Source organism: Nicotiana tomentosiformis, chromosome 2 (assembly GCF_000390325.3).
Source record: "Nicotiana tomentosiformis chromosome 2, ASM39032v3, whole genome shotgun sequence".
NCBI lineage: Eukaryota > Viridiplantae > Streptophyta > Magnoliopsida > Solanales > Solanaceae > Nicotiana > Nicotiana tomentosiformis.
The window spans coordinates 116,198,580-116,214,943 of NC_090813.1; the positions used below are offsets into that span (position 1 = coordinate 116,198,580).

Genomic DNA, 16,364 nt, shown 5'->3' on the forward strand with positions numbered 1-16,364 from the left:
ATCAAATACTTTTATATGAAAAATATTTGGGTTCTTACTTGTCCATACCTCTTGTGGAGTTTTTCCAAAATTAGACCGTGTAAGACTCCTATTCAAGACATAAATTGCACATGAAACATCTTCTAGCCAAAAACCTTTTGAAATATTTTTGGAATGCATCATAAACCGCACCATGTCCATCACTGTTATATATTTTTTTTTCAGCCACACCATTCTGTTGAGGGGTATATCAAGCTGTTAGTTGATGCTTAATACCATACTTCTTCAACTAATCATCATAAACAAGAAATTTAGTGCCCCTATCAGTCTTCATTATTTTAATAAAATACCCACTTTGCTTCTCCACATAAACTTTGAAGCTCTTAAGAATATCAAAAACATCTCATTTATTTTTCAACAAATATACCCAAGTCTTTCGGTTGAAATCATCAATGAAAGTAATAAAATACTTACTACCACCATTAGAAGAAACTTTAACTGGGCACAAATATGAATAAATTAATTGCAATGGTGCATTAGCTCTCCAAGCCTTGCCTCTCTAAAATGGTTCTTTGTACTTCTTTCCCAAAATACACAACTCACACTTCTTCTCAAGAAAATTAATAGAAGGCAAACCATTAATCAAATTCTTTCTTGCAAGAAATTTCAAACTCCCAAAATTCAAATGCTCAAGATGTAGATGCCACAACCAAGTATCATCACGGTTTATAGAACTAAAGAAATGTAACTCATCACTATTGAGATAAAGAAGCCACAAACGACTATTGTTCATGTTAAACTTTGTAATTAGTCTAATTTTATCATCACTAATTGTGTCAATCCTATACTTAAAACACAAATCATACCTCATCTCTCATAGTTGCCCAAGCTCAATAAATTATGATGAAGACTTGACACATAAATCACATCTGATATAAAATTAGAAAAATCATCTTTCACAGTAATGCCAAATTTTTCATTTCCAAGAGCAGACACCTTTGCGTTTTTTGTAAGTCTCACTGTACCTCTAAATGTTTCATCTAGATCAGTGAATGATTTCTTATTTCCACTCATATGATTACTGGAACCCGAATAAATAAACCATTCATTCCCTTTAGTTTCTTCAATCTCGGAACTATAAAATAATAAAGTCTCTTGTTTATCCCTATTATTTTCAGTCATCTTAGCACATACTTCTTTATTACTAAATTTATTAAACCAACATTCGCTTTCATAATGTCCAAATATACCATAATTATAGCACTGAATCATAGATTTACCACGTCTTTGAAAATTACCTCTACTACGACCTCGAAAGTTACTTATAGCACAAACTCTACCTCTGAAATTCTGGCCTATTTGATTTGTTTCTTTAAGATAACTTGTGTCTTCTTTTACTTTAGGTTGATTCACCTTTGCTTGAAACGTCTCCTCCACTCTTTCGGGTTTGTCTTGAGTCACATACATCTCATATGTCACCAATTTACCTTCTAAATCATAAAGTGTAAAAGTGCTAAGATCTTTGGTAGTCTCAAGAACTACCTAATTCGTATGAAAATTTATACTCAAGGACCGCAATATTTTTTCAACCACTTTAAATATATCTAGTACTTCTCCATTAGTCCTTACGTCGTTGACAATATTAGTAATTCTTGTAATGAGTTCTTTAACGGACTCTGTTGGTTTTATTTGGGCCAACTCGTACTGTCTCCATAGTTCTTGCCTTTGTTCATTTTGCATGCAAAAATTTGTTAGATACACATAATTCGACCTTGATGGTGATAGTATCGTGCCTTATAATCCAATTACCTATTTTTCTCTAATTGCTTAGTTGCATCACCTGTCAATATTGTACCTTCTGGTGGTTCCTCAAATCATATTTGAAAAAACATTTCATAACAATATTGATGGCAATCTTCAATATTATATTTGCTATCAAACTTGACAACGTGGCAATCATGTAAATATGGAATATTCATAATTTTTTAGGATCTCCACCGACTCTGACAAAATCTCACACAGGTTGTGATATCAATTTGAAGGATTAAAATACTCTGAAGAATAATTTAGACACAAACAAAAAATTCAACAAAGGCTATATAGAAGAAATTTATCAAACAAGAGAGAGAACGTGGTAGGAGGCTTTTTTCAGAACTCATAAACTCTTGAATCTCTCTACAAGAAAATAAGTAGTAGCACCCCTTTTTATAATACTACAAAACAAAAACCTATTCCAATATAATATTGGTAAACAAAACCTAAATAGATATGAATTAATTAAACTACCAAATATCAAATCCTAGACAACTTAAAAATACTAATTAATGTAGGTTTAGTTTCCAACATAGTTAAATTCTTAAGTACAGATTTTTTGTTTGAGTCCTAAGGATGGGACGAATTCTGTTAGGCTAGAGAGCAGAGGCGGAGCTAGGTGGGCGGAAGGGAGTTCAGCCGAACCCCTTCTCCAAAAATTATAATATATATATAAGATTAAATTTTTTTCATTAATATATATTAGACGTTGAATCTCCTTAACTTTTTTGCGTGTTTATTTTTATTTTTTTAAATCCTTTGGTGAAAATTTTATTTTTGTCGCAACTAGAGAGCACTTTCCCCTTTAATGAATCTTAGACTAGGCGAATTCTAATTAATATCCAGTAGCAAGTATCGAGCATTTAAAAGAAAAAACAAAATTAGGGTAAAAAAGGAAGAGGGTTGAAGATTTGCTGGAATTTGGAAAATAGCGGAGTTAGACAGAAAACAGCTTTAACAAGCTAAGCTAATTGTTTGACTTGAGAAATCACCGTTAAAAGGCAACGTCTATTGGGTGGACCCTACGTTACCACAACAAAACCAAGTTTTAATATTATCCCATTTGATTAACTTAATTGATTAATTCAGTAAAATTAATAAATTAATAGAGGAGAGAAGCACACAACTTATCTCTTAGTGGGGGGCTGTGTATGTGAAAGTCAATGTCATTTTTTACTGTTTGTTAGACAGGAAAAAAAAAAGTAGTTGTACAATTTACATGTAATGTATACAGCCAGATAGAGTCAATCAAGAAAGAGAGAGAGAAGGAGAGAGAAATTAAGAGAGCATTGGTGTCATCAATAGAGGGATGCTTTTTGGCTCAGAACTGCAATTAATGCTCCTTTCATTTTGAGACTGTTGCTTTTAATTGGCTTTACCCCAAAAGAAAACAAAAGGAAAAAAAACAAAACAAAATAAGCCTAGTGAGAGATAATAGTAATATGAGGAGTGTATTTTTTTTTCAACTCTACTTTCAGGTGTCTTTGATTGAGGATTAGCTGGAGGTTTTGGAGGTGTAGATTCTTCTTCTTCAATCTCTCTCTCTCTTTCTCTGTTCTTTTGGTGTCCATTTCTTGAAGATCTGCTTTGTTGCTTGCTTTTGGGTGTTGGGATTTCTTCCAATTTCATTCAACTGGTTGACTTTGGATTTGGACATTGTGGGGTTTTATAAAAATTGAGTCTTTGAGTCTTGGATCTTAAGTTCCTTCTAGGTTTTTTCCCCCCTTCAAATGTCACTTGAATTTCTTCTATATTCTTGTTCGTTGAAATTTCTCACCTCAACAACCTGAAATTGATTGATTGAGTATTTCAGTCAAAGATTATTGGGCTGTCTTAATTTTTTGTTGTGTGAATCTTCAAGAAAGGGCAAAATTAGGGTTTCTTTGATCTGGTCTATTTTGTATATTTTTTAATCAATTCTTTTGATACCAGTATCTGGTCTTTGTGTTTTTGGTAAAAGCAAATGCTTTCGGACTTTCCCTCCTTAAGTTAGGGTGCATTTGATTTTTGAAAGCAAAGGTTTTGATTCTTGGGGGGGATGCTTTTAGCTTGATTCTTTTGCTTTTCCTGAAGTTAGGGTTTGGGTACCAAGCCTTCCTTTTTTTGGGGTTTAGTGTTAGATGGGCTAAAAACTATTTCTCTGTCTTTGGTGAAACTTTGTTCAGTCACTCCTTTTTTAGGTCCTCTCTGTGATTGATTAACACACAGAGAAAGAACAAATAAGGTTGTAATGCATCTTTCACTATGGAAGCCAATATCTCACTGTGCTTCTCTGATCTTGGACAAAAAGAGCAGAAAGAGAAATGGGTCTAACCATACGACTGAAGAGATAAAGAAAAACCCATCTGTGCTGAAAAAATTGCAAGAGCATAAGCTGAGGGAGGCTCTTGAGGAAGCATCTGAAAATGGGTCTCTTGTTAAATCTCAAGATGTGGACTCCCTGTCAGCACAGAACCAAGATGAAGGCTTGGGCCGATCCCGGTCACTCGCTAGGCTACATGCCCAAAAGGAGTTCTTGAAAGCCACTGCTCTTGCTGCAGAGCGCACTTTTGAATCTGAGGACTCCATTCCTGAGCTCAATGAAGCCTTTTCTAAGTTCTTGACCATGTATCCTAAGTACCAGTCCTCGGAAAAGATTGATGAGCTGAGGTCAGATGAGTACTCTCACCTTTCTGGCTCTGCACCTAAGGTATGTCTTGATTACTGTGGATTTGGGTTGTTTTCATTCCTTCAAAGTGTTCATTACTGGGAGTCCTCTACATTTAGCCTGTCTGAGATTACTGCTAATTTGAGCAATCATGCTTTGTATGGGGGTGCTGAGAAAGGCACCGTGGAACACGATATTAAGACGAGAATTATGGATTACTTGAACATCCCTGAGAATGAGTATGGTCTTGTTTTTACAGTGAGCAGGGGCTCGGCTTTTAAGTTGTTAGCTGAATCATACCCTTTTCAGACCAACAAAAAGTTGTTGACTATGTTTGATCATGAGAGCCAGTCGGTTAACTGGATGGGTCAGTGTGCCAGAGAGAAAGGTGCCAAGGTTTATAGTGCATGGTTCAAATGGCCTACCCTCAAACTATGTTCAACTGATTTGAGGAAACAAATTTCGAACAAAAAGAGGAGAAAGAAAGATTCAGCTACTGGTCTATTTGTTTTCCCAGTCCAATCTAGAGTTACTGGTGCCAAGTACTCATACCAGTGGATGGCACTGGCTCAGCAGAATAATTGGCATGTGTTGCTTGATGCTGGCGCTCTGGGTCCAAAAGACATGGATTCTCTAGGATTGTCTTTATTCCGGCCGGACTTTATAGTTACTTCATTCTACAGGGTGTTTGGTTATGACCCAACTGGATTTGGATGCCTTCTTATCAAAAAATCTGTGATGGGAAGCCTTCAAAATCAGTCGGGGCATGCTGGGTCTGGTATAGTAAAAATTACTCCTGTTTTCCCCTTGTATTTGAGTGACTCGGTTGATGGTTTCCCTGGATTGGCCGAGGATGATGAAGCGGGAGAGGACAGTGAAGCAAATGCTGAAACTCGGCCAGGATCTCAGTTGCCAGCCTTTTCTGGTGCTTACACTTCTGCTCAGGTCAGGGATGTATTTGAGACGGAGATGGAGCATGACAACAGCTCCGATAGGGACGGAGCAAGCACGATATTTGAAGAGACAGAAAGCATTTCTGTTGGGGAGGTAATGAGAAGTCCAGTCTTTAGCGAAGATGAATCATCTGATAACTCCCTGTGGATTGACTTGGGCCAGAGCCCCTTGGGATCTGACGGTGCTGGGCAATCCAACAAACAAAAGATTGCCTCTCCAGCACCCCCATTTTGGTTTGCCGGCAGGAAGAATAATAAAAGGCTCTCTCCCAAGCCTTCAAAGATTTCAAGCAGCCCATTGTATGACACCGGGCGGCATGATGACAACCATGTGCTATCATTTGATGCAGCTGTTCGGTCGGTGTCTCAAGAATTGGACCACTTCAAGGAGATTCCTGAAGAAGACCAGTTTGATAAGAGAAGCCCAGAGATCGAGGAAGAACCAGAGACCAGCAAACCGGGTCACATGTTGATTTCTGCTGTAAGGGGATCTGGTCTGGACAACTCAACTTCAATTTCTCGGCATCAAACCCTTGATAATGGATCAATCTCTGAGATATGCCCGGAGATTAAAGAGAGTGCTATAAGAAGAGAAACTGAAGGTGAGTTCAGGTTATTGGAAAGGAGAGAAGGAAACAGATATGCAGGTGGTAGATTTTTTGGTATAGAAGATGCTGATCAGCCTGGAAGCCGGGGAAGACGTGTATCCTTCAGCATGGAAGATAACCGTAAACCTCGTCTGAGCCATACACTTGAGCCTGGGGAATTGTTAGCAACAAGTTTGGATGATGACGAGTACCTTAGTGATGGGGATTATGATGACGGGCAAGAGTCGGACAGGAGAGAACCCGAGATAGCATGCAGGCATCTTGATCACATAAACATGTTAGGTCTCAATAAAACTACTCTCCGGCTAAGATATCTTATCAATTGGCTAGTTACCTCGTTGCTTCAGTTAAGATTTCCTGGTTCAAATGGGGAAGACAGTTCACGGCTAGTTCGCATCTATGGTCCGAAAATCAAATATGAGAGGGGTGCAGCTGTTGCATTCAATGTGCGAGACAGAAACAGGGGCCTCGTGAGTCCTGAAATAGTTCAGAAAGTGGGTGAGTCACATGGTATCTCTTTGGGCATTGGTATCCTAAGTCATATACGGATCTTAGACAGCCCAAAACAGCAGCAACGATCTCTGAGTCTTGATGACACTACCCTTTGCAAACCAATGGAAAATGGCAAGCATGACGGTAGAAGTGGGTTTGTCAGAGTCGAAGTTGTCACTGCTTCACTTGGCTTCCTCACTAATTTTACTGATGTCTATAAGTTGTGGGCTTTTGTGGCTAAATTTCTTGACCCTGGCTTTATTAAAGAAGCTGGACTCCCGCCTGTTGCAGAAGAAGACGCCGAGGCATGAAGCTTGAGGCTGGTTTAATAGCTTTTGCTCCTTTTGTTCCTAACCTAAGATGCAGGGATGTATTGCCAGCAGTGGGTTCACTCTGATGAAAGTTCAGGTGCAAGAGAAACAATGAAAAGGTCTGAGATGTATTCTTTTGGCCCCTCTGTCTCTTTTTCGATGCATGCGGGAGAATTTTTTTCATTCTTGTTTTCAATTGCTTGAATGTTTCTTTCTTTACCTTTTTGGAGTTCCGGTAGAGTTGGGAGTTAGAAATCTGTATTTTCTCAGGTAGTCTTGAATCATGATGAACCAAAGCAGATATAAGCAGGGGTTAAATGATCCCTTTCCACCATTTGCCCTATTGCTTCTCAGCTGTGTATAATGATCATTCATGCTTGTTCAGTCTACTATACAGTCTCTTGTCTTTATTCCTGCATCAAGTTCTTGCTATTAGCATAATTTTGTCAATAAGTATATTCATAATGAAGGGGAGCCTTTTCCTCAGCCGAGTGTCTATTGGAAACAGCCTCTCTATCCTTACAAAGGTAGGGGTAAGGTCTGCGTACACACTACCCTCCCCAGACCCCACGGTGTGAGATAATAATGGGTATGTTGTTGTATAATGAAAGGGAGCCTTGGCGTTACTGGTAAAGTTGTTGCCATGTGACCAGGAGGTCAGGGGTTCGAGCCGTGGAAACAGACTCTTACAGAAATGCAGGTAAGGCTGCGTACAATAGACCCTTGTGGTCCGGCCCTTCCCCTGACCCCGCGCGTAGTGCATCGGGCTGCCCTTTAAAATGTCCGGTATATTACTATCAAAGTAAACAGCATTCTTACTGCTCAGTTTTCATCTGAATGATTTTGACACCGTTCGGATTTAGAAGTTCATGGTCACTTCACCAAGTTCCATGTTTAGCGAGGTAAATGCCTTTTATAGGTAATTCATGTTAGAGAGAATTATGCTGACTATGTAAAATTGCATGAGAGAAAGCATTCACCTCGATAGCAGAATTGAGAAAAACATAGTTTTTTTAGAAATAGTTGACTCCTTATGATTAATTCTGTTGTCATATTTTCATCTGAATAAATCCTATGGGGTTTCTTTGATATAGTATGTTAGAAAAACATGTCAAGGTTAAATTACTATTAGGAGATGAACTCTTTGAATGTATATATTGGTTGTTTTTTCCTTCTCAAAGAAGAATCAGTATTAGAATTGGATTATGTAAATTTTAAGATTTCCAACAGAAGATTGGAAAAGACTGCCATATTTGGGATAAATCATTGTGCTTACATTGTTTGACTCAAATGGTAATAATTAAGTCAGATATGATAGGCATCTAACGTAAGTATGGTTCAGCTCCTTTTGTCCATTCTTTACACCACAATGACCCTGTGTTCCTCCTTCACAAAAGATAAAAGATAAAAGATAAAAGATAAAAGATAAAAGATAAAAGCAGAATAAGGAGTGAATGATTTGAAGTAATGGGACCTTTGATTATCAGTAATGCTAATTATTGTAGCTGGGTCACACCCATAGAGTTTTGTTTGCCACAGAGATAATAGTGAGGTCTTGTATCATTGTACTAATCTCTTTTCTATTCTTTGGGTTTTAGCAGATTCCGTTTTCCCCTTTGGGAGGTCCCGAATTGAATGGGACCTTACAAAAGATGCACCTTTCTTTGACGGGAATGATTGTGTTTGATTGATACCTCTCTTCTTTTCATCGTTAGGCATAAAAACGAAACCTGCGCAACGTTATCCGAAAATCATGTTACCCATTTTACTGCAGTATCTGTCAATCAATCTTTATCTCGCCTCAAACTAGTTGAGGATTATAAATATATGAATCATTTCTATTCAGGTTCATATTATTCAAACATTAAATATTTTATATTTTAAGACATACTCTAAACTAGTTCTCTAAATATCACAAGACTCACAACTACCCTATACAAACGTATAAGTTTCTAACTGAAAATTCATGACAAGTTGAAGGATTCACAGATTATGACAAAAAAAAAATCAAGATCAAATCGAACATAAAACTTACATATATATATTGGTTTGGTTTGATTTGATTTGGTGTTAAATTAAAAAGGAAATGACAATATGTGGTCTGTTTTTCATATTAAACAAATAACGGATCAAACCTATAAAATATATACATATACACATAACAATAGATCATTATATGAAACATTTGTTTATTTTTATAGATATTTTCCTTTTTTTTTTTTTTTTCATCCACTTTTTGTGACATATTCATTTCAATGATTCATAATTCCCCCTCTTAACGCTGTGCTTATTCACTTATATATTTGCTTTTTCTATCCTGGCGGGTGTTCATTATCTCAAAACAACAGGCAATAAAATAGTGAAGGTGGATCCACGTTAGACAAATTGGTTGATAGAATTTGGTAGTCATCTGGTTGAAGAAGCATTTTCATATTTGGAGGTAGTTAAGTGACAACGAAGCGTTGACAAATTTAGACACACTAACAATCCAAGAGGCGCCAGCAATGTATATTTGGGACTTAGTAATCACCAATATCTTTAGCAATTAGCTTAATACATCTTAGGACACAATTTTCATCGTAATCTCTTCAACAACAAAATCAGGCCAAACCACTTCTTTTATAAGACTAGTATCCAAACCAACTTGCACGCTGGACTATTCTACTAAATACCTGATATCTCTCACCAACATAAGTACTACTAAATAACTCTATAGACCAAGACTTAGACATATAAGAAGAAATTACCGAAGGAGTTTTTTTTACGATAGAGATTAAAATTCTAATCTCCAATGATTTTCACCGCTTTATCGACAACTAAGTCATAATCTTGAATGCAATCAGACCAAACCACTTTTTTGAAAAGTCGTCATTCATCCAAAGAAGAAGCACCGCACTTTTCAATAACAACAGCATTAATTAGTTGGACAAGAATATGGCAAGTAAAGATTATAGGAGATTCCTTATCTGGTGAGCACCTTTGCCTATAAAGGACAAGATTAGTAGGAATATCCACTGCTTGAAAGTGTGTATTACAATCTGGATTAATAGGAAGGTGCAAAAAAAAACAAGTTAGAATCCTATGGGTATAAGCTTTTCTATCTTACATGAAATTAATAAACAAAACACAAGTAGCTATGATTCCATCATCTTAATAAGGAAAGCCGTCTCCAGCGCTGACTCCTTGCAGTGCAAGTATCTATTTTCTTCAACTATATCAGCCGTCAAATTAAGCAATACTGGATGTTTAGGATCATACACAGAATATTCACGCACCCGAGCAACATATTTTGCAGCTTCCCATACTCCAAACCTGAAAAATCATGGAAGATTATGAGGACGACTTTACAACACAATGAGCTGCTATTATTTCCACATTAGTATGCAAAACGATGACAGTTCACTTACGTTATGGTCTTGGAACAATTCTTTATAACTTATGCAAAAGGATTATAGTTCACTTAATTTACAGCTTGGAACAATTCTTTGTAACCCATGCAAAAGGATGTTAGTTCACTTAATTTACAGCTTGGAACAATTCTTAGTGGATCAGGTTCTTTACACCTGGTCAGTCCTAGTTGTCGATCATAGTACTGTAGCACATGAGGGATGTAAGAGAAAGAAAAACACCTACTACGCCATGATGGGTGGATAAGACTGGAGATGGTTTAACCCCTGTTCCACCTAAGAATTATCATATAGATGGAGAGGAATCACATGAACAGCTTGAAAAGTAAATATCAAGGGACAAATAAGCATGCAAGTAACGATGATTATGATGACCACGAAGAGGCTGCTAAGTGCTAACACAGGATTTATGAATCTCCAAGTAAAAAGTTGTCAACTAAAAGCAAAGTCTCATTTATAAAATGGAGTGTTTTCCAATAGTTTGTTGTAAGTTGTAACTCGAACTTAATGTTATAGTGTAAAAGACATGGCTTTAGACGATGGCCACATATTTGTACAAGGAACTTGTACCATTAAACAAGCCAGAGGAAGTGAATCAGCCAACACTCAACAGAAACCCTGAGAAAAACTTTGGACCTTACCTCGTGTTGAATGAAGAGGTCACCAGAATAGCTGGATATAAAATATCTTTCTGAATGTTATCATAAGGTGAATATTTACGTATTGCCTGAAAGTCATCAATGTCCCCAGGGTACCCGAACTCTTCATAGTCAGCAGGTGTAAGCGGTAAGATCGGATTGAGGAGAGTGTTTGTTGGATCCAAAAATGGTACCTACAAAAAGGTAGTCAACCTTTTCAGTAAAGTCAAAAGAGAGGATAAAATTAAAGAAGATTTACTCGACAGAGAAAAATAGTTGACTCTCTGTACATTCCCAGAAAGGGTCATTCCTTTTTTACTCCAGAAGTGAAGATTTTCAGTCTTCAATAACAGTTTTTTCCTCACTTTTCCTTTTCTTGTTGCGGTGGGGGTGAGGGACGTTAGAAAGATTGAGGAAAAGAATGATTTAAGGTGCATAAATGCAATAGTACAGTCCGAGTTTTGGGCAGACCTCCAGAACTGCTGCCCGCAGTAGACTTGGACAAGAATTTATAGCCGAAGCCACTAACAGCCCTCCAGCACTATAACCCCACCCAGCGAGCTTGTTGTCTTGCACAATTTCCCTCTCAATCAGGAATTTAGCACAGGATATGTAATCAGAAATTGAATTGATCTTTTTTGTCCGCCGGCCATCATGGTGCCACATTTTCCCCCCACCACCTCCACCTCTGAGAATGAAGACAATAAAAAGGCCAAGCAGTAGTCACAACATAACTCCATAACAATATAACCTGTCTTAACTTCATAGGAATAGGATACCTGTAATATAGACGAGCATTTTTATAGAGAAAAAGTAATTTTTAGAGCTATATTACTAAATTGGACATAAGAAGAAAGCACCTGACATCAGCATATGCAATGACCCAACCTCGATCGAGAAGGCTTTTTAACTCACTGCGCCATCTTTTGTCTAATATCTCTCCATAAGCTCCATGTCCATGAAGTAATCCAGGATTCTCAGCTTGCTTTTTCCTCCTTCGCGAATAGACAACAGTCAGAGGAACAATCATCCCATCATAAGAAGTGACATCGTAGACTTCACAGGCATAGAACTCAGAAAGATCATTCCACATAGGATGATTTTCAGGATTGACTTCGTTGTTAGAGCCTAAATTCCTTGGCCTCTGAATTAAACTAGCCGAAGATGATGATCCGTACAACACTTTCGTTCTTTCATGAAGCAAGTTTTGCTGTTGAACTATATTCCACTTTCCACTTGATAAGTCATAATCAACAACTGCATCAGGCATCTATAAACAGCGTGAAATTTAGTCAAACAGTGCTATCTGGGAGAGCAAAATGAGCCTGATACTTCTAACAACCTAGAAAATAAACATCTGATCAATGGAAGTTAATGAATATGCAAGTCTAGAAATCTAGTTGAACTTAAGCTATAGACAGACTCAACAGAAACTATGCCTGGTCAAACATAAGAGTATTTTATGACTATTACACTATAATATAATTTATCATCACAGACAGAGTGCCAAGAAATGTTTGGACAAGGAAATAACACATTTGCATTAGAGTCTTCGTCACTAGAATAACATTACCTCAAACTCTTCTAAGAGGTCAAATAGGATACTCCATTGACGTAAGGTAATAAAACGATCAAAGTTTTCCTCGGCTATTTCATGCGCAACTTAGTATCATAAAATTACAAGTTGATCCCATGATTCCACCTTTATCCTCTCTCTGATCATGTTACAAACTAAGCACTTACTAAACCTGTAAAAATATTAAGAGTATAGCTTTTTGATGCACGGCAAATTGCGGACTTTAATCACTGTGCCAGCCTTGCATAACAACATGTGTACTCAGAAATCATGCATTACTCCTCTATGGAGATCAAAACAGTAGAATTTAGTGAATGCGACATATGATAATTTATGCAAGCGTTCAATTTACTTGCAATAGGCACACCTGTTGGAGGTTGGGTGAGGGAGGGAGAGAGAACAAAAATATACAAAATCATACATTTAAAACCACCGCACTAACTTTGGAAACAGGTCCAACAAAAGATCATGAATTTTCAGCTCAAACTATAAGATCTCATTCTGTAACAGATATTTACTTTGGTTTACACAAGACTATTTGGTAATATATATGAAATAAATTAATAAAATACTTACCAAAGGAGATGATATTGTAAATCGCATTGTTGAGGAGTAGTAGTCATAATTTGGTCCAGGCATAATTTGAGAGACATTCTTTGGAAGAGGCAAAAACTGTGGACTGAGCTCTTTGAGTTTAATCTCTTCCTGTTCGGGGAAAATTGGAGAAGAGAAGGACAGGAGGAGCATAATAGTTGTAAGCAATTCAGGTGAAACACATATTGCTGTTCGAACACAATCATTAAGGGGAACAAAGACACAAAACAGGCAGATTATCCTTTTCAATCAATCAGTGCACATCATATCGCAAATCATAGAGTAAGAAGCTACAATGTAAAATGTATCTCGAACTTACTTCATGACTCAGTAGATTGTATGCACTCTATATATCTTTGCAAATGCTTCTTCGCATGTTCATTAGTTCTGGCAGCGACTAGAGGGAAGAGAAATATCTCAAAACAAACATTGCACTTATAAATACCGATTTTTCCCAAAGCTGAACTTTCTGGAACCTGGTCTACGAAGTTAGTTGGGGAGAGCCTATGAGCAAGTCCCGGGAGTCCAGGAAACAAGAAAATAGGAAAGCAAGCAATTACGCTTACAAGGATAAAAGAGTCTAACCTTGAACGAAACCGGCGTAAATTGAAACCATTAGATACAAAGTGTGCCATGTACAGAACTAAAAGGACATAATTGTCTCTATGGGCCCTTTGCTACTTTCTGAGGATAGGAGGAGGCTTGTTTGATTATCAAGGTTTTGCGTATTTAAGGTTTCTGCGGTAACTAATTGCTATAAAAGGGTTATTCTAAAGTAAAATTTATAGAGCCGAGGAAATCTTAAACAAGTAAAGTAAATGACTTCAGGTTGGAAGAAACAGGAAGCGTTATCAGAAGTACAAATCAGGAACACAATAAGTTATTACCTTGACACTTGACAGAGGCAAAGAAATGGAACACAGTCTAAAATTTCGCCCCTCCCGCAAAATGAGCACCAAGTGCTTGTCATTGAAATCGACGTCTTCAATTATGAACTTTGGGTCATCACTGAAGATATTCTGCATTCTTGATGAGAAAGCTATGAGCCAAAGGTCTCACCATGAGTGAGTATTATGCTTTCAGATGAAAGGTTATTTAGCAAGCAGAAGGAAAGATGGCAGGCCCTTGGGGGGGGGGGGGGGCGTTTAGAATTGAACATGATAAAAGTCCCAATACAATATAAACTCACGTCCCACTTTCTTCCGTTCAGTGAGCAGTTAACTGGACTGCGTAAAAGATAATGGTGATCAACCGATTGTCCATCTTTAGCAGCATCTGTAAAGAGGTAAAGATACCCTTGGTGATGCTCAAGAATGCAGTGGGCTTGAGCCTCACATTCCCACACAGGTACCATGCCAGACAAAGGCTCAGCAGTATCTATGAGAAAGATCTAAGAACTAGTCATTAACATAAGATTGATCTAACAGCAAGCCGTATAAAAAGAAAACGTTAGATAATGCTGATAAAGTATCACCTTTGATGACGTAGTTGAGAATACATGTACTGTCACAAACTGGAAATCCTTAGTATGTCTTATGTTCACATAGCCATTCTCGCTAGGCTCTTCTAGAAGCAACACATCGTCTTGTTCAGATTCAATCATACTACAGTAGATCCTGAAAAAGAATTGGAAAAAAATGAGATATCGAACGTATGTCAGACCAATCTTTTAGCCAAATAAGTGAATTACCAACCTATAAGGCCTCTTACACTGATCAGTGACAACATAAAAGAGTGCTAGTCCACCTTTTGCCCATGCTATGTTTGAAACCCGTTCAGCTTGGGGCTGACTACAAAGTGAGCCGAAATTTAAGTCTTGCACAGATAACTTAAAGTAATCGTTATCCTTATCATACATTGTGTATGCCAGATATCGATGATCTGGGGACACTTCTGATAATTCTTCATACGCATAACCTTTAATTAAACAAAGTAAAAAGGGTTAAGCGCCATGATTAAAACAAACCATAAAAGCAGCAACATCTCGACTCCAAACTAGATTGGGGTCGGATATAGAAATTTCTCAACATACATTTCACTCCATTTTGAAATCAATATAAAAACAAAGTGGTAAAAGAGCTAAACCTCCAAATTTTTCAGCTTCTTCATTGTAGTCAAGAAGCTTCTGCTCAATTCTCTTGCCCGAAGTAAAATCGAAACCTGCTGAAGGAGATTTATTGGAAATGAAATCTTCATTCGCCCGCGCTAACCTCCTACACAGCACTGGATACTGCTTCCCTTCTTCCACTCGCCTATAGTACAACCTGCGGCGACCAATCACCTCCATAGAGTAAACACAAGTATCACATTTCAGAATCCAATGAGGCCATTTAAAAGGTATCCAAATGAATAAATCAATCAAGTTATGGGTGTAAAAATAACTTATACAATGAGGCCATTTAAAAGGTAAATGCGGGTAACTCTATCTAATAACATTGATTGGTCATCTTTAATAAATGGTAAGCAACCTATTATACCAGGTTAAATTACAGCAATGGTGTACAAAATTCATTAAACTGTCTGCTGCATGTAGCTTAAATCCATGCCTTAATCCTAAACTAGTTGACTTCGGCTATATAACTCATCTATATGAAATTTTAATAAATAAAATGAAGGGGAAAATACCAAGGACCCCAACGAAGGGGAGGGGTAGAGAGGTCATTTGACAAGCGAGAGCCCATTTCGGACTGAAGTTTGGACTGGAGGCGTTCGGTATCCGACATAACGGCTTCAGTGTATTTCTCCTCTTGTTCCATGTACACATCCATGTGTCGCATGGCTACTTTGTCATTGAGTTGTGACATCCAGCTGTAAGAGTCCTCCCATGACTCGCCGTGATGGTTGAAAGTCACCGGCTTTTTAGGAGGTTTTGGAGGAGACGGTGGTGCTGGCGGTGGTTGAGGTTTCTGGGGCTTGTAGTTTGCACAGAAGATGAAATGGATTTGCGGCGTTATGCGGCGGTGATGTAGCTGGTTGTGGCGGAGAGAGGTTAGGAGGTGGCGCATGGTGGTGGCAGGTGACGGAGAAATTGGGTTCAGGGTTTAAGCATATATCACCATTTTTACTCTTTCTTTTTTTTGTTATTTCATTTTGCAGACAGACTTATCTTATTTAATTAAAGCTTGCTATCTTGATTAGAAAAAAAAGGGTACAAATTAGGACAATATAAGAGTTAAAAGTTGAAGAAAATAGTATTTAATGTTGACAAGTTTATGTAAATTTTAAGTTGAATTTGAACATGAATTTTATTTGGAAATAAAATAGGGGAAAATTGAAGATTTTGGAGCACAAATAATTTCTCATGTTAAAATATACCTTCAAATTAATCTTTTCTTTGTTTCCTACAC

At 37.5% G+C, this 16,364-nt stretch overlaps 2 protein-coding genes across 2 annotated transcripts; one reads left to right on the top strand and one right to left on the bottom strand.

Moving 5' to 3' along the window:
• Positions 1 to 3,017: 3,017 nt before the first annotated feature.
• Positions 3,018 to 7,191, top strand: LOC104120889 (uncharacterized). Its single transcript, XM_009632759.4, has one exon. The coding sequence runs from the start codon at positions 4,022 to 4,024 to the stop codon at positions 6,800 to 6,802; it is 2,781 nt and encodes a 926-aa protein (XP_009631054.1). The 5' UTR covers positions 3,018 to 4,021; the 3' UTR covers positions 6,803 to 7,191.
• A 2,546-nt stretch (positions 7,192 to 9,737) lies between these two features.
• LOC104120888 (uncharacterized) lies at positions 9,738 to 16,113 on the bottom strand. Its single transcript, XM_009632758.4, has 11 exons — positions 15,643 to 16,113; positions 15,103 to 15,281; positions 14,712 to 14,934; positions 14,492 to 14,633; positions 14,207 to 14,407; positions 13,905 to 14,036; positions 13,000 to 13,128; positions 11,708 to 12,117; positions 11,319 to 11,535; positions 10,851 to 11,041; positions 9,738 to 10,114 (listed from the first exon to the last, which is right to left on the bottom strand). The coding sequence occupies exons 1-11, from the start codon at positions 16,020 to 16,022 to the stop codon at positions 9,937 to 9,939; spliced, it is 2,382 nt and encodes a 793-aa protein (XP_009631053.2). The 5' UTR covers positions 16,023 to 16,113; the 3' UTR covers positions 9,738 to 9,936.
• Between the last annotated feature and the right edge of the window lie 251 nt (positions 16,114 to 16,364).

Bases quoted from the DNA above. Each gene is read 5' to 3' on its own strand.
- LOC104120888 (XM_009632758.4), bottom strand. From the start codon at position 16,022: ATGCGCCACCTCCTAACCTCTCTCCGCCACAACCAGCTACATCACCGC. The intron at 15,282-15,642 runs GTATTTTCCCCT...TGGTCGCCGCAG, and splicing joins CCCCTTCGTTGGGGTCCTTG to GTTGTACTATAGGCGAGTGG. The intron at 14,037-14,206 runs GTGAGTTTATAT...TCAAGAATGCAG, and splicing joins TGAACGGAAGAAAGTGGGAC to AATATCTTCAGTGATGACCC.
- LOC104120889 (XM_009632759.4), top strand. From the start codon at position 4,022: ATGCATCTTTCACTATGGAAGCCAATATCTCACTGTGCTTCTCTGATC.